Source organism: Gracilinanus agilis, chromosome 3 (genome assembly GCF_016433145.1).
Source record: "Gracilinanus agilis isolate LMUSP501 chromosome 3, AgileGrace, whole genome shotgun sequence".
Classification (NCBI taxonomy): domain Eukaryota; kingdom Metazoa; phylum Chordata; class Mammalia; order Didelphimorphia; family Didelphidae; genus Gracilinanus; species Gracilinanus agilis.
The window spans coordinates 276,999,992-277,021,669 of NC_058132.1; the positions used below are offsets into that span (position 1 = coordinate 276,999,992).

The 21,678-nt window shown below is 34.3% G+C and overlaps 1 protein-coding gene across 1 annotated transcript in view; it reads left to right on the plus strand.

Annotated features, from left to right (window-relative positions):
• Positions 1-21,678, plus strand: part of NEB (nebulin) — a 235,194-nt gene that overhangs the window by 104,598 nt on the left and 108,918 nt on the right. The window contains exons 63-72 of the mRNA XM_044669878.1: positions 1,422-1,526; positions 2,177-2,284; positions 3,825-4,136; positions 9,518-9,721; positions 11,675-11,779; positions 14,507-14,614; positions 17,579-17,890; positions 18,914-19,117; positions 20,245-20,349; positions 21,243-21,350. Of these exons, the coding sequence (XP_044525813.1) occupies positions 1,422-1,526; positions 2,177-2,284; positions 3,825-4,136; positions 9,518-9,721; positions 11,675-11,779; positions 14,507-14,614; positions 17,579-17,890; positions 18,914-19,117; positions 20,245-20,349; positions 21,243-21,350 (1,671 nt within the window). The remainder of the gene's footprint in view (positions 1-1,421; positions 1,527-2,176; positions 2,285-3,824; positions 4,137-9,517; positions 9,722-11,674; positions 11,780-14,506; positions 14,615-17,578; positions 17,891-18,913; positions 19,118-20,244; positions 20,350-21,242; positions 21,351-21,678) is intronic.

Below are 21,678 nucleotides of genomic sequence, written 5' to 3' on the forward strand. Positions count from 1 at the left end.
AGTTCATACTCTACCTGCTCTAACTCTTAAATCTGTTCAATAACATTTGAAATACAGACAGCCGTATTTTAAAGTTATTGCTACAAAGACTTTGTGCTGACAGTTAAAGATAGCTGGGAATAGCCAATGCTCTCCCCAAAATGCAATTGCTGTCTGTCTGGCTTATTGATCTGTTCCATCACATTCCTTAATTGTATTTCAAAAGATATTAGTGTTGGATTCATTTATTCATTTAACAGAGGGCTGTGACTAGTCACTGGTGACATGCAAAGACTTTAAAAAACAGACTTTTATGTAAGCCTTGAAAGAACACATAACCAAGTAGGATAATGTGGGTTAGCACAATATTCTTCCCAAGTTAAATAACGAAAATAAAAAGGCATTGAACATAATAGTAAAACATTATTATTGTCAGTATTTCAGTCTTTACTGTCAAAATTGTATTTCTTTCTGCATGCGGGATAGTGAACATTAATATCATTACCTGAAGAGACTGCTGGAGTATTTTGGTTTGAGGGCAGTCCTCTTTTAGGCAAAAAAAATCAACTAGATTAATATCATAAGAAAATGTCTGTGCTACACAAAATAAACTGTATCAACAAAACAAGCAAAAAAATATATGATTCCTTCTAGCTAAGCATAGGAAATCTGAGTCACTTCTCAATAGTCCCTTCATTTTGTCTGATTAATTCACTAGAGAAAAATATCCAGAAGAAGGAAAGTGGGTTGTATTTAATTACTAATCCCTTTGCATCTTTTTCTTTCAATTAGTCATCTTTTTTTCTAACTCAGGGAACTAACTTAACTGATATTTTTTTTTTGCTATCAACAGAATATGTATAAGTCAGATCTTCAGTGGATGAGAGGCATTGGCTGGGTGCCAATTGGTTCTTTGGATGTTGAAAAATGCAAAAGGGCAACAGAGATTCTGAGTGACAAGGTCTACCGGCAGCCTCCAGACACACTGAAATTTACCAGTGTGACTGATTCTCTGGAACAAGTGTTGGCCAAGAATAATGCCATCACCATGAACAAAGTGAGTCCTGAACTCTTTGAGAAAGATTCAAATGAATCACAATTAAAATCCTCCTCAAAGTTGTCAAAATCCCATAGCATTGCCACATGTAGTAATTACATTCTAATACCTAGTAGGATTAAAATAATACATGAAGTGGTAGACTCACATACTTTTAAAATTAGATGGTGTCTTCATTCATCTAAATAACATCTATTATTCACTATGTCTACCTAATGTAAATACTAGCAATAAAGACTTTCAGTAACCAAATTTATACATTGTATCCATATATAAAAAGATTCTTCCTGATAAATAATAATTCAGTTTTAATGTGGCTTCTTAGAATTTCCCCAAAATGTTATTTCTAATATTTTTTCTAATGCTAATTTACCTTCCTTTTTAGCGATTATATACAGAAGCATGGGACAAAGACAAGACTCAGATTCACATTATGCCTGACACCCCTGAAATCATGTTGGCAAGACAGAACAAAATCAACTACAGTGAGGTATAGAACCCTATGATTCTAAATTTATTTTGCATTTATATTCATTTACAATCCTCCAACTTCAGTCCTCAGGTTATGTTTTAGGAAGTCTTAACTTTTTTTGTATTAGACTACTAAATTTAATAGATTCTATAGGACATAGACTGGCCATGTAACTCTTTGGGTTAATAAAGATTAAGATTTTAATCATATTTTGTTTTAACCATATTTAAATTCCAGAATCATCTCACTAAGTATCTTCACCTAACTGGATTTTTATTTTCTTTCTTTCTTTTTTTTTTTTAAACCCTTACCTTCTGTCTTGGAATCAATACTGTGTTCCAAGGCAGAAGAGTGGTAAGGGCTAAGCAATGGGGGTTAAGTGACTTGCCCAGGGTCACACAGCTAGGAAGTGTTTGAGGCCAGATTTGAACCTAGGACCTCCCATCTCTCAATCCACTGAGCTACTCAGCTGCCCCCCCAAACTGGATTTTTAAAGGGTAAAACCAAACACATAATAAGAATTCATGTTTATGAGCTAGAACCAGAACCTGGAAATCAAAGTTATAGAATTTATTACTTATTGCCCATTTGGGTTTGAGTTTCTGTGATTTGATAGTCTCTAAGATTTTACCTCTGGCTTTTTATTAAACTTAATTTTTTTCCTATAGAGTCTCTATAAACTTGCCAATGAAGAAGCAAAGAAGAAAGGTTATGACTTGAGAGTTGATGCCATCCCAATTGTGGCAGCCAAAGCATCAAGAGATATTGCCAGTGAAGTATGTAATCTAATTGAATAGGATATCATTGCCAATATATTAGTTTGAGTCTATAAAATGGAAGAATAATTTATAATAAGATAAGCCAAAAAAAACCAATGGTAACAGCAAAAAATCTAAACATAAATTCACAGCCAAATATTTCAAAAGAGACTAAACCTCCAATGAAATATAAAATTAAGTTTAATTCTTAATTTATCCATTCTTACATTAAGGAAAATGTCTCCACATTGTGTGATCATATGACCCTTATAATAATCACACTGATGGAAAAGTCAGACATAATGAAATATTGGAATTAGTTAATGTCCACTGTAATACCAAAAGAAATATATTGTAGTCCATTTTGAACAAAGATAATCTTTTTTACACAACAAATAAGAGTTTCATTTAAAAAATTTCCATCATTAAAAAAGTACTGACAAATAATGGCAAATAAAATGAAATTCATTCATTGCACAGATAGATTGTGAGAAATGGGTGTCTGAGTTGGGAGGTTCGGAAGAGAAGATTTGGAACAGTTGTGGGGATGAAATAATGCCTGCAAATGGCTCTATAACCATAAATCACAAAATAATAAAAACCACATTTGATTGTCACCAAAAAAGAACTTCCTGCTGTTTATATTATGTTATATATCATATCATATATCATATCATATTACATTACATTATATATTATGTTTATATTACTTCTATCTTTTTTATATTATGCAAGAATGGAAAACTCCTCTTACTTTTTAGTCAGTTATTTTTCTCTAAATTACCTTGTGATATCTTTTCAATCCTCTTTAAATAGAAAACATCATATTAAATCTGATCTTACCTTTATCTGGCTCCCCAGTGGAATTATTTAGGAAGGCTAGCAAAAGGCAGGTTTCCATAAACACATATTAGATTTCTTACATCTGTACTATATGTGGAAGTCATAGAAGAATAACTTCCTTCACAAATACAGACATATACATACATAGAGCTCTTTTGCTGGATACATATGAGCCATCTAGTAACAGAATCTGGTCTGGGCTAAAATAAAGAAGAGGCAAAAATGGAGCCTGTAAGATGTCCCACTATTGATTTTCAAGGCGCTTCCTTGGGGTATGAGATCTCAAAGGGAGGAACCAATATGAAGGACCCAAGTAGGTAAAAAATGCACAACCCAAAATGTATTCCTTACTATAACCCAGAGGAAGCTAATAGATTTATTTCATTAGAAATATTGCTATTTCCTTTGTCTTTTGAGTCCTTTTAGCATATAGTGTGAATATATACTTGAGCCAATCTTTTCTACCAAATTATGCTAGTTATGACATGGAAGTCAAGAGAGGGCCATCTGTAATCCTCTCTTCCTAGAGAATAAATTAGGGACCATGTGGTAAAGGGTTTGTTGGGACAAGAGAAGAATAGGTGAAAAGGAATCGTGATGTTCCAAGGAATTGACCTCCTGTAAGACTCATCATCCCTATTATGATAAGCTTATAAAATGCATGACCTACTTATATCAGTTTTAAAAAATAAAAGTCACCATTGTTTCATTGCAGTACAAATACAAAGATGGCTATCGCAAGCAGCTTGGCCACCATATTGGAGCCCGGGACATAAAGGATGATCCCAAGATGATGTGGTCTATGCATGTGGCCAAGATCCAGAGTGACCGAGAGTACAAGAAGGACTTTGAGAAATGGAAGACCAAGTTCAGCAGCCCGGTGGACATGTTGGGAGTTGTTCTGGCCAAGAAGTGTCAGATTCTGGTCAGTGACATAGACTATAAACATCCGCTACACCAATGGACCTGCCTGCCAGATCAGAATGATGTCATTCATGCTCGCAAAGCCTATGACCTACAGAGTGACGTAAGTACTAAGAATTTGTAGTAGTTGTGATAGCGGTGCTAGTACTGATACCAGCTAATCTTTATAATATAATTACTTCAACAATAAATCCAATGGATGACTAAGATTCAAGATATCTGACTATGTACAACATCCTCTGGGTTTAGAAAGCTGAAAAATGGCTCAGTCTTTGACCTCAATGAGCCTACCTTTAAGCAAAAATTATAAGACATATTGATGAAAAAAGACAATCCAAGGTTGAATGTTAAAAGGGCATTGGAGCAGAAATTTGAGGAAAAACATTTTCCTATGGGAAGATTTGAGATTTCATAAAGGAGTTAGCCTTTGATATAGGCCTTGCAAGAATAGAGGCTTTTATAAATAGATTGATGAAATGAAACAATTTAGGCAAATGCATCCTGCCAGGAGAGGCCAGCACATGATCAGGGAACAGCTAGAAGTCCATTTGGGCTGGAACATAATGTGCATGAAGGACAGCAGTGTGAAATAAAGCAACAAATATAGGTAGGAACTCAACTGTGGATAGCCTTCTAACAGGCTAAGGGATTTTTATTTTATCCTATAGCTATGGGGAATCATTAAAAGTTTTTGATCAAGGGAGTGACATGGAGGGAAAAGTGCATTAAGAAGATTATTTTGACAGCTATGTGAAAGATAAATTATAGAGGTAAAAAACTAGATGGCAGAGATTCCAGTTAGGAGGCTATTATAATAATTCAGATGAGAGGTAATGAGGGCCTGAACTTGGCTGGTGGCAGTCAGTATGGGTGGAAAAGTGGAAAGAGATGTGCAAGAGCATGCAATTAGAATTGACAGGACTTGTCAATTTATTAGATGAGGGCAATCAGGGAAGAGAGAGGAGTTAAAAATGACTTCCACTTTTTGAATATGAGTGACTGGGAGATTGGTAATGCCATCGCTGGAAATAGGGAGGCTGGAAGGAGAGGTTTTGGGTAAAGATTGTAAGTTCATTTTGTGACTTATTGAATTTGAAGTGACAACTAGTAGGTGGTTAGAATTGCAAATCTAAAGTTATATAAGGAAGAGATTGAAGCTGGATATATTGATTTGGGAATTATATGAATAGAGGTAATGATTAAAATCATGAGGGTAAATGAAGTCACTGAGAAAGAGTATAGAAATAGAAGAGAAAAGAGCCCAGGACAGAGGTTAAAGGATGACCAGGGACAGAAGGAAAAAGAAGAATCAGCAAAAGTTTCCAGGAAAGAGGGGGTGATGAATATTGATGGGTGTTGCAGAAAAGACAAGGATAAGAAGGACTGAGAAAAAGGCAGATGCAACTGAAGGCCAAAGTAGCAGTGATTTGAAATATGGAGAAGAAATGACTGCTACATTTAAATTTTGTGATAGAGAAAGAGAAGAAAACCATATCAAGTCTGAGCTGCACCTTGGACTTCAAGGAAACAGATTAGAAAGGGTTCAGGAAAAAGATAAGTAGAATTTCATAGCTTAAAATTTGACAGGGAATCCAGCCCAGCAGGGAATAAATCTCAACAATGAAATTCTGGAGTCTCAAAAGAAAAAAAATTGTTTAATAAGAAAGAAACAAGAGAGCATCCTAAAGAGATTTATATGGCTACAAGGAAAGGCATTGACTAATTTAGCTTTAAAAATAAAAAACATAAATGATAGAAATGAGGGCAATTGATAGAAAAGAAAATTTAAAACCCAGTCCCATAAAAATAGTATTAAGGAGCACTAAAGCTCAAAAGTAGTTAAAGCTAACAAAAAATGCTGAAGACAAAAAGGAGATGTGAGAAATTTTAATTATTTGGGGAGAAAAAAAGAAAATCAAGAGAGCCTGTCCTCAAGTAGGTAAGTCAATAATAATGGATGATGAAGAGAAAGCAGAACTACTTAACTTTTATTTTGTTTTTCTCTACCAAGCAAAATTAATCTCTCGACTAGAAAAGAGAGAAGAAATTACCAATAGGGAGTTAAACTCTAAAACAATTAGAGAGATAGTTGAAAGAGACCCTGGCTGTTTCAGATGAGTTCAAGTCACCAAGTCTGGAGGAACTAAATCAAAGCCGCTAAAAGAATTGGCAGAAGTGTTTCCAAAGATAATGTTAAGTTTTTTTTTAAACCCTTACCGTCCATCTAAGAATCATTACCAAGTATTGGTTCCAATGCAGGAAAGCAGTAAGAACGAATCAATTAGGATAAAGTGACTTACCCAAGGTCAGAGAGCTGGGAAGCATCTGAGGCCAAATTTGAAACCAGACCATCCTGGCCCTTAATACACTGAGCTACCTATCTGTCCCTACTAAGTTTTTGAAAGATTATGGAGGATAAGAGAGGAGCTGCAGTTTCATGAAAGGACAAATAAACTGACTTTCCAAAAGGAAAGAAATGGAATGTACAAATTATGAAACCATAAGTTTGACTTAATTTTGAGGAAAATTCAAAGATGTATTCTTAAAGAAATGTTCGATAAACACCTAGAAAAGGAAGTGATGATCATGAATGGTCATTAAAACTTCATCAAGAAAAAATTAATAATAGATTAGACATTTCTTTTTCTAACAGGGCTACTGGACTGGTAGATCAAGTTTTAATATACATAGAATATACTGATATTTCAGCAGGACATTTTACAAAGACTTTTGTAATATTCTAGGGATAAGATGGAGAGATATGGGTTAGAAGTAAGATCCATGAGCCAGACTCAAAGAGTAGTCATTAATGGTTTGATGTCAACTTAGCATTGCATCTCAGGAGGAGGACTCCCAAGGATATGTGTTTGGCCTTGCACAGTTTTATATATATATATTTTATCAATGTGTTAGATAATGATAGATATGATTGTTCATAAAATTTGTAGATGCAGCAATAATAGAGGGATAACCAACATGATGGAAAAAAATATTTTGACAGGTTAGAAAGTTGGGCCAAAAGTAATCAGATAAACTTGATTAGGATAAATATAAAGTCTTCTATTCATTTAAAAAAAATCAGTCTCCCAACTTAGGGTAGACCTGAAAAATATCTGGTTAGTTTACTTGACTTTAAGTTTCATACAAGGGGTCAGCGAGTTGGCTCAGTGGATTGAAAGCCAGACCTAGAGATGGGAGATCTTGAGCTAATATCTGGCCTTAGACACTTCCTACCTGTGTGATTCTGGGTAAGTCATTTAGCCTCCATTGTCAATCCCTTAGTGCTCCTCTGCCTTGGAACTAATACAAAGTATTGATTCTAAGACAGAAAGTAAGTTTTTTTTAAATTTCATATGACATGATAATAGTAATAAAGGAAGTGAAAAAGGAGGAGGAGGGAAAGGAAGAGAAGAAGAAAGAATAAGAACACAAATTAAAGGAAGAAGAACAAGCTCTCTTCTGCTTGGCACCAGAGGGCAGAACTAGGACCAAAGTGTTGAAGCTCCAGAAAGTCAGACTTAAGCTTGATATAAGTAAAACCTCCTAATGGTAAGAACTATCCAAAAGTGAAACAGGTTGTTTCAAAAGACAGTACTTTTCCCTTCTCAAGAAGTATTCAAGAAAAGAATGGAGAGAATTCTCCCTCAAGTTGTACTAGATGGTTTCTGAGTTTCCTTCCACTGTGAGTTTCTGAAATTTGGCAAACCTTGGGCAAGAACAGTTTCAGTAGGAATGGTAGTTATTCATGGCGAGCATGAAAACTAGATTCTGTGGGTTGAGGAATGAATCAGGCATAAAGAAATAAAGAACAGTGAACAAGAGCAGCATAGGACAATTTTTGAAGGGGTAGCAGGATTAAAGACAGGTTTGAGTTTTTTAGATTGGGAAAACCTGATAATGTCTGTAGATAGATGAGGAGCTAGAAGAGAAAAAGAAAATGAATGCATTCCTTCACAAATCATTAGAAAAGTCTATTTTTGGCTAGGACAACCCCAACTTGTAGATTAAACATAAGACTATGAGTCAGAAAATCTTTGTTCTCTTCCTGAGGTGATTATGGGCACATTGTGCCCACTCTTTGTGGAACAGTTAGATTTCCACAGATAAATAATTTTCCACTATCCCATTTAATCCTCACAATAGCCCTCTGAGGTAACTGCTCTTATTATCCTTATTTCACACATGAAGAAACTGAGACTGGGAGAATTTGCCCAGAGGTACACAGCTAGCATCTGAGGAAAGAAGTAACTCTTCAATTCTCTTAACAAAATCACTCAGCCCTCATGACTTACTATCCTGGCAGTGGGCTAATAGTTTTATCTTTGGGGGGGGGGGAAGAGTATATTTTAACTTATTTGCTCCAGGGCACTAAATGTCTCTTTGCTATCTTGAAAGATGTTACATAGTTCCCCAAATATCTCATTCTCCATTCATTATTTTCTCACCCACCACATTTTATCTGCCATTTGTTACATATTACTATTAGTTACAAGTCTAACAGGAATAGTGAGGGACTGTGCTCCAGTTCTTTTATATACTATTGCTTCTTCAGTTCTCATTTTGAGATAGCAAGGGAGTAGAGTCACCTTTGGAGCCCATTTTCTATAGGGCAAAATTGGGTTCTTCTTGAATTCATAAAATCACAAAATCTCATAGAATCTAAGATTTGGAAGACATTCCAAAGGTCATTTGGCTTCAGTCCTCACGTAAGGAAGCAGGGTGGCTCTACAGAAAAAATATTCTGCCATTTAGTATCAGCATGACATGACAAGTGACTCTGGGACTCAGTTTCCCTATTTTAAAAAGAAAGGATTGGCCTAAGGGGTTGTAAGGTCTCTTCCAGATTTATTTCTGTGGCACAATTTTCCTATGGTTTGTGTCTCTTGTAACATTTTATTAGCTCGCTTTCTCAGTCCCCTTCTCCCCAACATGTGCCTAGTTGTTCAGTTATTTTTCAGTCACATCCAACTTTGTGAGCCCATTTGGGATTTTCTTGGGGAAGATACTGAAGTGGTTTGCCTTTTCCTTCTTCAGTTCACTTTACAGATGAGGAAACTGAGGCAAATAGGATAAAGTAAATTGCCTGATGTCACACAGTTTGTAAGTGCCTGAGACCTTATTTGAACCCTAGAAAGATGACTATTCCAGACTCCAGGCCTGGTACTCTTATCCACTGTACCACCTAGCTGCCCCCATATGCCTAACATAGTGCTAAATATATTCGTATTGACTATTTTGCTTCATCCAGACGTCATATTCTTTTGGTATCTCCACTCTCTTCTTGATAGGGGAATAAGAGTCCCAAAGACATTTATATTTAAATTTCCTTCTTTAGTTTCTCAAAATACATCTGGAAATATTGTAAGATTTGATTAGCTAATGAGAGTAGTCAGATGAAGACTAGTATATTCTTTTCTTTTATTTCTTTGAAATAAATGTCAAAACAAGTTCAAATTTAATGACTGTTTTACTTGGTTCCAACAGAATATTTACAAGTCAGATCTCCAGTGGTTGAAAGGTATTGGCTGGGTCCCAATTGGTTCACTGGATGTCATCAAATGTAAGAGGGCTGCAGAAATCTTAAGTGATAATGTGTACCGTCAACCTCCGGACAAACTCAAATTTACCAGTGTGACTGATTCTCTGGAACAAGTGCTGGCCAAGAATAATGCCATCACCATGAACAAGGTGAGTTGACAACCTTAAATAAAGCACTATGGTCATCCATCAACAAGGATTCTTTTTTTTTTCTTGTCCCCAGAGTGTCTCTATTCATTTTATAATGAATCATTATTGTATTATATTCAATCGCTGATTAATTCTGAGACTACAATGAAGAGTTATCTGAATGAATGAATAAAAGACATTCATTAAGTTCTTCCTTTGTGCCAAGTATTGTGCTCAGCAGTGAGGAAATAATTAGAAAAAGTAAATTGGTCTCTCTTAGGAAAGATCTCACCCACTAATTGGGAATGACAACCCACAATTAAGAAAGTTTAGCTATAGGGTACATGGAAAGACCCCACAAGGCTTAATGGTGCAGGGATCCTCAGAGAGCACTGAGAGATCTTATAGCAAGAGCCACAGGTCTGGGAGGTGTGATAGCAGAGTAGAATAGATGGCAAAGCCTAAAGGGTCCTATTTAGTATTCAATGGTAGGGCATATGTTATTCTTCCAGCAGATGTTAGACCACAATGCCAAGGCATATGATAAGACCAGGTAGTCCTCTAGTTCAGAGGAAGGACTGTGGCTGACAAGTTCCAGGTTATCCAAGCAGTATAACCAACCATGTTGCTCTTTCCATTTAATATAATTAAAATTAATTAATTAATTGATTGATTGATTTAATGCTCTTCCCTTTGGAGTCTGAGCATTTCTGGCTGGGGGAAGAAGGGCAAGAAAAAGGAACAGAAATCCAAAGATAATTTCTGTTAGGTGCTATTGCTACAACAAAAAAGTAGGAACAACTATATATACATTTAAATCCTTTTGCATTTTATGTAAATTAGAGTGGCTTTACACAGTAGTTTGCATTATTTTCCTTTATTTTTGTCATATTTATACTTTGATCTATGTGACTCAAATCTTCCGAGTAATTCATAATAACAAATGAATGCAAATCCGCTTAAAGTATTTTCTATTATTTATCAAAGAAGAATCTAGGCAAGAATTATCTAGCTGTTCCACATGCACAGCAAGAAATAATCCAATGATCTCATCAATCCTAAAGAACTGAGATAGTTTTTTCTAAATGTAGAGATAGCATAAATCTAACTAAATCAATTTTTTTCTTAATCACAATGACCTATAAAGCAAGCTTTTCTCAGCATTTATTTTTAGTAGTTGATTTTAATTTAATTGGGAAAAAAATTCTTCTATCCAAGAATTGTTTGTTTTCTTGTGAATGTGTATATACATGTGTATGTACATATATATTTCATATTTGTAGCTTATGTCTCTAAGAGACAGCCTGGGCCTAGTAGGTAAAGAGTTGTCCTCAGAGTCAAGAAGATCTAAGTTCAATACCTTTGACAGTCTACCCCTGGATAAGTGACAACTCCAGTGTCCTTAAGAAACACTGTAGGACTATAAAAGTGCCCAGTAGTTGAGAAATTGTTGATCTACTGGAAGAAAGAACTTTTTTACCAGGAGTTCCCTATGACAATGAAATCACAGATGCAATTCATGGATGGATGGATGGATGGATGGATGGATGGATGGATGGATGGATGGATGGATGGATGGATGGATGAACAAATTAGCAAATGAACCAATACATAAACAAGCAGGATGGCAAAGTGGATAAAGTATTAGATTTGGAGCCAGGATGACCTGTATTCAAATCTTAAATCAGATGCTTATTTGCTTTGTAAGCACTATATATCATTTAATTTATCTGAGGCTAAGGCATTTCTTTTAGATAAGCTACATTTATGACTATGACAGATATTTTAATTTTTACATATTTTAAGTTGAAATATCCTCTACTGTCAAGTAGTCTTTAAGAAGTGCTAGTATATGATGGCCAGCACAGTTAATAAGGGGTCTAGCTTTCAAACTTGTCATTACTGAAGAGTCTGAACTGCCAAATTAGAAGAAACAGGGTTTTCTCAAGCTACTTATTTCTGTTTTCCTCACAGCGCTTATACACAGAGGCCTGGGACAAAGACAAGACACAAATCCACATCATGCCTGATACACCTGAGATTATGTTAGCAAGACAGAATAAAATCAACTATAGTGAGGTAATGATATTAATTTTATTTCTAATATCTGCATCATTACTCTTCTGTTAGAAAATCGTGTTAATAAAAACAAGGTCCTGACTTCTATTTTCCATGTGGAACAGTTAATTTCATGCTATTCCAAGAGCTTAAACCTGTGTAATAAATATACATTATTGGAAAATAAGGCATATAATTATGTACCAATCTATCTCTTCTCATGGGAAAACTATGTAAAGTCTATGCCCAACTAATGATTTGATCACCATCTTTGTATTAAAATGTTAATGATTGGTCCAAAGTGGTCCAAAGTTGATACTTGGAGCTCACTCACCCCCTCTGGTAACAGGAAACTTAGACATCAAATTTAAGGAAAAATAACTCAAAGCTTATTAATTGTTTTAAAATAAGAAGCCTTAGATCCAAAAGATTAAAATTTGTCTGAGAACGATGAAGTATATATTTATATCAATTATGTGTACAAGGAAAACTTTTATGAATAAGCTATTAAAAGCTCTTGTTTCTCATGTGTCTACCACAAGCAGAATTTTTATACAGCTTTGAGAATACTTCCTTGCCTATTTGCCTAAGGGTAATCACTTTTTTCCTTCACTAGAAAGAATATTGCTTTCCTTCAGATGGGAAAATAGGCATCAATAAAGCTATAAAAGGGCTAGAAAATGTCAAGTACTTATTTCCAAGGCTTCAACAATAATACTTCACCACCCAAATCATTCATTTTTGCCGATAGATAGTGAAAGCTAATGATCATATCAAGTAGACACGATTAGGAACATGAATTTCCCATTTTTTTGTATTACAAAAAAAAAAATCAAAGGCAAAATTTACCTGCAATCATTTGGATATTTTGTTAGATCTTTTTTCAAAAGAAAAATGAATTTTTTATTATTGTCTGGGCTCTGTGCTGGTTTACTTGAAGTCCAGAGTCATATTTCACCCAGGAAGCTATTCCTAATTAATATCTGCCCTGAATTGGAATAAACATACCATTTTTCACACTTTAATTGTGTTATATCAGGTCTGTTGGTGTAGAAAGTTTACTTTTCAGATGGTACTGAGATGCCATCAGATGTCTGTTTAGTCCTGAGTGTTTCACTTGAATACTCTGATTTCTAGAATTGGGTCATTATATTAACATCCAAAAGGCTGGCTTCAAAAGATTAGATTTCAGAATGGCCCACTTTAGAATTATCAACAACAACAACAAAAAAAGGGAAAACAGAGTTTCTTTCTTTCTTTAAAAAAAATTGGCAAACTTTTTGGAGCTACTTTTATTCTCTGTTACCTATCCATTCCATCAGGATAAATAATTCATGAAACAATCTCTTGCAGAAGACTTGAAATATCAAGAGAAGTAGTTTGAAAGAAATCTATTTGTGTCATCCACAACTATAAGATGAATTTGTGTTTATAGAACCATAGAAAGACAAATGTTTATGATTGTTTCTAAAAGCAAACATACAATAGGTGAAGTATTAGCTTCCCTGGTTATAAAAGAAACATTCAAGGCACTGGAGATATTATCTTAAAGATTTCAAAACATTATTTGTTAGTAAAATAAGTAAATATTTTTAAACATTATTTTCGTTTTCATTTTTGTTTTTTAAACCTTAAATCTGAGACAAATATAACATGCTACTTTTTAATAAAATATATAACAGTATAGCATTGTCCTAAGAGATTTACAATTATCTCATTTCATCCTCTGAGAAGGACAAGTGATGACGTAGTGGATAGAACTTTGGTTCTAGTGTCACTTAATTGCTGACTGTTTCCTCAATTGAAAAATGGGGATGATAATAATAGCACCTACCCCCTAGGGTTGTTCTAAGAATAAAATAAGATATTTGTACAGCTCTTAGCACAACATCTGTCCCATTTTAAGTGCTTAATAATTGCTTGTTTCTTTCCTTCTTTCCTTACTTCTTTCATCCTTTCTTTCCTCCTTTCCTTCTTTCCTTACTTCTTTCTTTCCTTCCTCCTTTCCTTCTTCCCTCTCTCCTTCCCTTCCTCCCACCTTCCTTCATTCTTTCTTTCCTTCCTTCCTTCCTTCCCTCTCTCTTCTGATAGATCCTTTTTTGTGATAAATAACAGTCAAACTGAATAAAGTAATGTTTTGATTAGGTCTGAACATGTATGCCTCAAGTCCTAGAGTCCACTTGGAGCCTAGTGGTCTCTGCTGAAATTCTTCTCAAGTCATAAAATCATAAATGGTCACAGAATTTATCAGAGTTCCAAAGTCTTTCAGTGTTATTTTCATTTACATTATCATGGCCTTTCTACTGATTTAATTTCTTTTCAAACTTATTTATTTATTTATTATGACATTGAAATATCAACTGAAGTGAGTATTTTCATATCCAATGCAGAACAGAGAAAGAGAATTGTTCACAACACTTAATCTCTATTATAGGCACATTATCTTTTCCTTTTAAGCATATTTTTAAAGTATATTGCCCTATTTTCAATCATTGTACATTCACAAAGAAATCGCTAAGACTGAAGGAAAACCTTAACATCTGTGCAAGAGCCAGTTAGGACTTGACAGATATGGTATTTTGATTTAAAGATTATGACTTTATTGAATACATAAGGCATGCTTTCATGATTGCTTAATAACTTAAGCATAAACAGTGAATCATATCTAGTTTTTTATCCAAATGATATATTTTTTGACAAAATTATAGCATTTTTAATATGCAAACAAATTATTCTTTCTTTCTTCAGAGTCTATATCGTCATGCTATGGAAGAAGCAAAGAAAGAAGGTTATGACTTGAGAAGTGATGCTATTCCAATTGTTGCTGCCAAAGCATCCCGGGACATTGCTAGTGATGTAAGGACAATTAGGTTTTGACATTTGGTACTATAACATTAAGCATTATTATTTCAAAAAATACTGAAAGTTATCTGAAAAGAGAATAATGGAATTTTAGAGCTTCAGAAGAGAATAGTCAGTCAATCCTTTTTATAGTTTAAAAAAAAGGAGCTTTAGAATGCTAAGGTATCTCTCCACTTGCTCTCCACTACCGCCACCATAGTAACATAATAAATTAATACTGAACTGGTTCTAAAAATTGGATCTCTGGATTGGTATCCCAGCACTTTTTGCAGTAAAAATAAAATTTCTTCATGAAAAAAATGTTACTATTATATTTAAGAGGCATGTAAAAGTTTCTTCTTGAGGAAGATTTAGGGAAGAAGCATATCTAAGGCAGAAAAATATGTTTAACAGGGGCATCCCCAAGTATTAAAGGAATTAAGAAGTGTGCAAAAATGTCTCCTCATAGAGATAATGCTTTCCTGCTCTAAGAATACATGATCTCTTGGCAAGTTTTATTCAATAATCATCCAATATCACTTAACACCTTTATGTGCAATGCACTGTTCTAACTATTATCTAAGAAACAGAGGAAAATAAGACATGATCTGTGCTAACAGATAGTTCATAATCTAGTGGAGGTGAGAAGGCATGGATATAAATGGATATGAAACAAATTAGTATATGATAAGTATACAAGAATAAAAAGTACTAAGAAATCAGACAAGGCAGAAATCAACTCCTGTTCATAGTGGTATCATTGAAAGTACCTTAAAAAAGTAAAACTGGAGCTGGGATTGGAAGGGTTGATGGGAAGCCCACAGGTAGACATGATATTAGGCTCCATGTGGTAAGTGGCCACAAGATATATGCAAGGAATGAGAAGTAATCTGGTCTAGCTAGAGCATAAAGTATGTGAAAGGAGTCATCTGAGACAGAAAAATCAAGTGAAAATGAAACCAAAAGAATAGAGTGTATCAAGGAGAAAAGTATAGTCAATTATTATAAGCTTTAAGTTAAAGAAGCAAGAAAGCCATGAAAAAGGCCACTGGATTTGGGCCTTGGGTCATTAATAGCCTTTAAGAAACAAATTCTAGTAGAGAGATTGGGACAAAGAATAAATTGCAAGGGATTGAGAAATGAGTAGATGGTGAGGAAATAGAAACTATGTGCATGGAATGCTCACTCTAGAAATCTAACAGTGCTGATCATGGGCAAGTAGTGTAAGTTAGAGAAGGAGTGTATACAAATGCAAGTGTATGTGTGTTCACTTGTGTTTGTAGACAGAGGGAAAGGGGCTAGTGGACAGAGAAAGAATAACAATTCAAATGAACAGGATGACCAATTAAACAAATTCCTTGAAATAAGAAGAGGGAAAGAGATTAAGAAAAAGGATGAAAAGATAGTCAATCATTAGATCTACCTTTTCCTCCATGAAAGAAATGATGAGTGACGTCTTGAGTTTTGAAGTTGAAAGGAAAGTTGAAAGGAAGATGGTTTAGAGAACTTCTATCCTCTTGGTAAATTAGGAGATGAAATCATCAGCTGAGAAGGTAGCGGGTGGAAGGTGAAATAAGGGTCTTGAGAATGAAGATTTAGAACATGTGTGGAGGCAAAGGGAAAAGGATTCAATAAGGCATAAATAGATTGCTGATCACCCCCTGCGAGCCCAACTTTATTTAGATGATTATTCTGAAGTATTATTGTATATTCACTTTTCTCAGTTAGGATGATCAATTTGAAAATGAATGAATAAATTTTCATGAATTTGTGACCATAGATTTCAAATCAGAATACATTAATAGGATAATAAGAAGACATTTAGTATTATAAAGGATCTTACAACCAATTTAATCCAACCTCTCATTTTATAGATGAGGAAACTTGGGTCTGAAATAGTAAAGTGACTTTCTTTTTTTTTTTGTTAAACCCTTAACCCGTTGTCTTGGAATTAATACTGTGTATTAGTTCCAAGGCAGACGACCATGGCTAGGCTATGGGGATTAAATGACTTGCCCAGGGTCACAAATCTAGGAAATGTCTGAGGCCAGATTTGAATCTAGGACCTCCCATGTCTAGGCCTGGCTCTCAATCCACTGAGTCACCCAGCTGCTCCCATAAAGTGACCTTTTCAAGGTAATATAAGAAAAATTTGACCTAGATTATCCTATAATTGAGCTGTCCCTTACTATGTATACTCTCTGAAAACTTTTCTACCACATAATTCTTAAGTGCAGCAATATAAGGCAATATCACAAAGTTGTTCTGTGGCACTGTCAGAAGCAACAAATCATTTTACTTGAATGGACATAGAGAGTAAATATATACCTGCTTTCTGTTATAATCATAAATTAAATTCTTTTAGTTTTATTTATTTTTTCATTTATTTTTTCATGTATTTCATTTTAATGTATTTTTATTTATATATAAATAATAATTATATATTATGTGATAATATAGAATAATACAGAATAAATATGTTTTTATATTAATTTATCTCATTTTTAAATTTTAACTTAAAATTATTTTAAATAAATAAATTCATGATATTTTAATAGAAAAAAACTATTAATAGGTCCAACTAGAATAATAGCAATTTTTGTCACTGTTCAGTCATTTAATCATATCTTTTTCCAATGGATTAAGGCAAACAGAGGTTAAGTGACTTGCCCAGGGTCACACAGCTAATAAGTATCTAAGGTCAGATTTGGTCTCAGGTCTTCCTGACTCCAGTCATCTAGCTGCCTCAATAAGAATATAAACAACAAAAAATTAGCATTTCTAGAATGCTTTAGGGTCTGCAATGTACTTTTCAAATAATGTCTTTTTTTCACAGCAAATGATATTATTAGCCCCATTTTGCATATCAGAAAACTGAGACAGACAAAGTTTAAGTGACTTACACCTAGTCACAGAGCTAGTAAGTGTCTGAGGAATGTGATCTAACTTATCACTTCTTTTCTGTTTTGTCTCCTTCAGTACAAATACAAAGAAGCTTATCGCAAGCAACTTGGTCACCACATTGGCGCCCGAGCTGTACATGATGACCCCAAGATGATGTGGTCCCTACATATAGCCAAAGTGCAGAGTGACCGGGAGTATAAGAAAGAATTTGAGAAATACAAGACAAGGTACAGCAGCCCAGTAGACATGCTCGGCATTGTGTTGGCCAAGAAGTGCCAGACGTTGGTCAGTGATGTGGATTATAAGCATCCTCTGCATGAATGGACCTGCCTGCCAGACCAGAATGACATCATTCAAGCTCGCAAAGCCTATGACCTACAGAGTGATGTGAGTATCTCATCTTGATAGAATATGTTCAAAAACCATGACTGGAAAATGCCCGGGGAAACCACTTTGATGAAAGTGAATTTGAATTTCATCATGCATTGGATATATGATAGACTGACTTCATTTGGTTCAAATTTGTTCCCAAAAGTTACTTAAAACATTTGGATCCTTTCTAATTCAGTCTCATTCAAAAAATCCACATATGAAAGCAGGAATTTATTCATAAAATTTAGTAACCAGATTTTTGAAAAAGGAGCCTTTGATGCACTCTCAAGTTTAATCTATGTTATTGTTATCTATGTTACTTTCTGAAGTCTAGACAATCAAAAGAACAGCCCTAATTTGTAGTATTTGTTGATTTTCAAGGGGCAAATTCTTACATTGAAAATTTAACAATCAACTCTCTGTTATGAGCTGGCTCAAGTACACTCTAGTAAGAAATATAGTTATCAGATTATGCTTTTTAAAATTTAGCTCATATTACAAGCATGCTTTATATGAGGAATAGATGTATGTATCCATCAATGTAGAGCCCCAGAATTTCTGTTTACAAAACGGACAATTAGGGATTTTCATTAATGTGGACATTTTCTCTACCAGTGCAGATTGTAACCCTTCTGTCCCTTAGCCATTACTAAGGCATTTTTAATGAATTTTAATATTTTAATGAGTTGTCATGACCAAAAATAACCATGATTTGGCGACCAGTCTGCAAATGAGCCTGTCCAAACCTAATTAGCCTGGTATTCAGGTAAGTGACATACCCTATGACATTGTTGGGACAATACTTTAAGTCTTTCAAGTTTGATGGGAATCTACCTGTTTTCATGATATGCTAATATAGTCTCCAAGACCCCAGAATCACCTCTATGGCGTGATGTGTATACATAGAAATGTTCAATAAATGAGCCACTTGATTTATAGGATTTAAAAACTAGACATTTTTACCTATCTCTGGTGAATGGTGAAGTACCAATCTTAAATGTGCATTAACACATTTTGTCTCTATTTGTTCATTTACAGAATTTGTATAAGTCTGACCTTGAATGGATGAAAGGCATCGGCTGGGTCCCAATAGGGTCTCTAGAGGTTCTTAAAGCCAAGAGGGCTACAGAGATCTTGAGTGATAATATCTACCGTCAACCTCCAGACAAACTGAAGTTTACTAGTATAACAGACTCTCTGGAACAGGTGCTAGCAAAGAATAATGCTATAAATATGAATAAGGTGAGTCCTTATCTTTAGACCAATGATCAGAGCTTCTGGTTATTAAGCGTAAAAATGTATCAATAACAAATAAAAATTTTGAAGTATGACTATAAGTACCATAGAGCCTGGAGTAGCCAAGATAATTTGTATTTCAGGGATATAAAGTATACTTTTAACACTAAAGAATACTCTCTGTCAAACCACATGTCCTTATTTTTGATCCAAAAAATATGGTCACCAAAGCCATGATTTCATTTTTAAGACCATGCCTGTAATAAGGTTCACATTAACCACCTCTGAAAATGACTGCTATTATACTGTTCTTTAGTAATATGAATGACAAATTTGAAAAATGAAATTAATGGTAAGAATGCTATATATTTATCAACACATTGTAACTTCACTAAAACATTTTAGAATCTGACAAACCTAATGATAATGAGGTACAACGGCCTCATTTTATTGATGAGGAAAGAGGCACAAAATGGTAAAGGGAGTTACCCCAGATCACACAGTTAGTGTCTAAGGAAAAATCTGAACCCAAGTTAGTTTCTTACCCACTGCATTACAGGTAACACTAAAGAATTCCCAACTAAGAAAGTATTATACAAAACATCCTTGGGAAATAATCAGTTGTGTAGTTATAAGGGTAAGAATTTCTATTGGTATGTTTTTTGACATCACCAATTTATTCTCCTTGATAATACAGTTTAAGGACTCCATTTTTCTTTTCTTTCTACTTCAGAGGGTAGAGTGGTAGGAAGATCAGGATAGAGATATGCTAATAAGAAAAAAGAAGAGTAATTAAAACATCTTTTTTAATGTACAGTAGGAAGGCTAGGAAGAGTTACGGAGAATTAGGACAGCTATGAAAGTTACTTTTCAACAAAAAGTAAGGTATTTATAATACAGGTGCCCAATTTCACTCATGATCCTTTTGTTTCTGTTTTACTACGTATAAGAAAATTCTTATTTTATTTGGTATCTAAGTTAAGAAGAAAAGAATTTGTGTTGAATGAGTAGGAAAAAATGGAGATTCCTCCTCCCCTCCACCATTTTATTTTCTCCCACAAAACAGAAAGAGGATGATTGTGGCAAACAAATGTTTACAGTCTAGAAAATAAACCTTTCTTCTTTTTTTATAGCGTTTGTATACAGAGGCATGGGATAATGATAAGAAAACAATCCATGTCATGCCTGACACACCAGAAATCATGCTTGCTAAACTCAACAAAATAAACTACAGTCAGGTGAGTAGTCTTTAAAATGGATGGAAGAAGACTCTTATAAAGTAATACAAAGAGAAAAAGGCTGAATCCAAAGAATTCGGCATGCACTTGGTTATAACCCTATAAGAGGAAAAGGGAATGAGAATGAAAAGATAAAGAATCTAAGTGAATATTTAAAAACAGTTAAAATGCTTATGCTTTGCATTGAAATGAATTCTTTTAAATTTGAATTAGTTGCTAAGCAAATTGTTGCTTTATTGATGCTCAATTTTAAGCTTTGCAAAAAATTTTAATTAAAAAAAAACAAAAAAGGAAAGAATAGGAGTAGAAATAGACAGGACATGATCATTGCTTTTCTTAATAGAATCTTCATACTTTTTTATGATGGGTTGATAGGACCAGAGATGTAGGTAACATTAACATTAACAAACTGTTAAAAAAAAATCTTTCCCTATTTTCAGTCATGGGACGAGAAGGTAGGACCAAAATTGTTTACATTATCAGCTGTTAGAATGCCACAAAATGTGAAAGTTGATGAGGGAATGAAGAGTGGCAAGGGAAGAGACTATAGGAATTATATATCCTTAAGAGAGAAACAATATCAAAGAAATGAGAGACTTCCTTCAGGCTCATATAGGTATCAGATCCCAGATATCTATCACATACTAGACTGGAGTGTTCTTTCAATGTGCATTTATTATAGTTCAGTGATAATGCCAGTATTTTACCAGTTGGTACTATAAGATTGTCATTTTCCTCAAGAGAACTTAGAGACTTTGGAAGACACATGCCCTCCTCCCAAAACTGTTTCCTAAGTTCATTGAACTTTTATTGCAATTACCATGGGAAAAAAATACTTATGAAAACCAGAGTTTCTTGTCAAAGAATGATTACCATTAATTTTTTCTCTACAGAAACTCTACCGACTTGCCCTGGAGGAATCTAAGAAGGAAGGTTATGACCTACGTGTGGATGCTATTCCAATTCAGTCAGCTAAAGCATCTCGAGATATTGCTAGTGATGTAAGTCAATATTTCTCAAAGTCTCTAGAGAAGTTTATTCAATGGATAGGCTTGCAGCTGGTTGACACTGAAAAATTTTTGTTTTGTTTTGCTAGTATTTCACCTATTTATATCAGACTCTACTTTTAATGTCTATAACTTGTATTATATCTACTCTGTACTGACCTAGTATAAGGTGATTGCAAACTGTTAATAGTTTCCCTGTTACTCAGTGAAAGAAGAAATGTTCATGTATGTTTATGTGTACATATATGTATGCATATATTTATATGTATACATATAGTCTAAAATAGTGGTGTGTTCATAATCATTCTAATTTTTTTCTGTG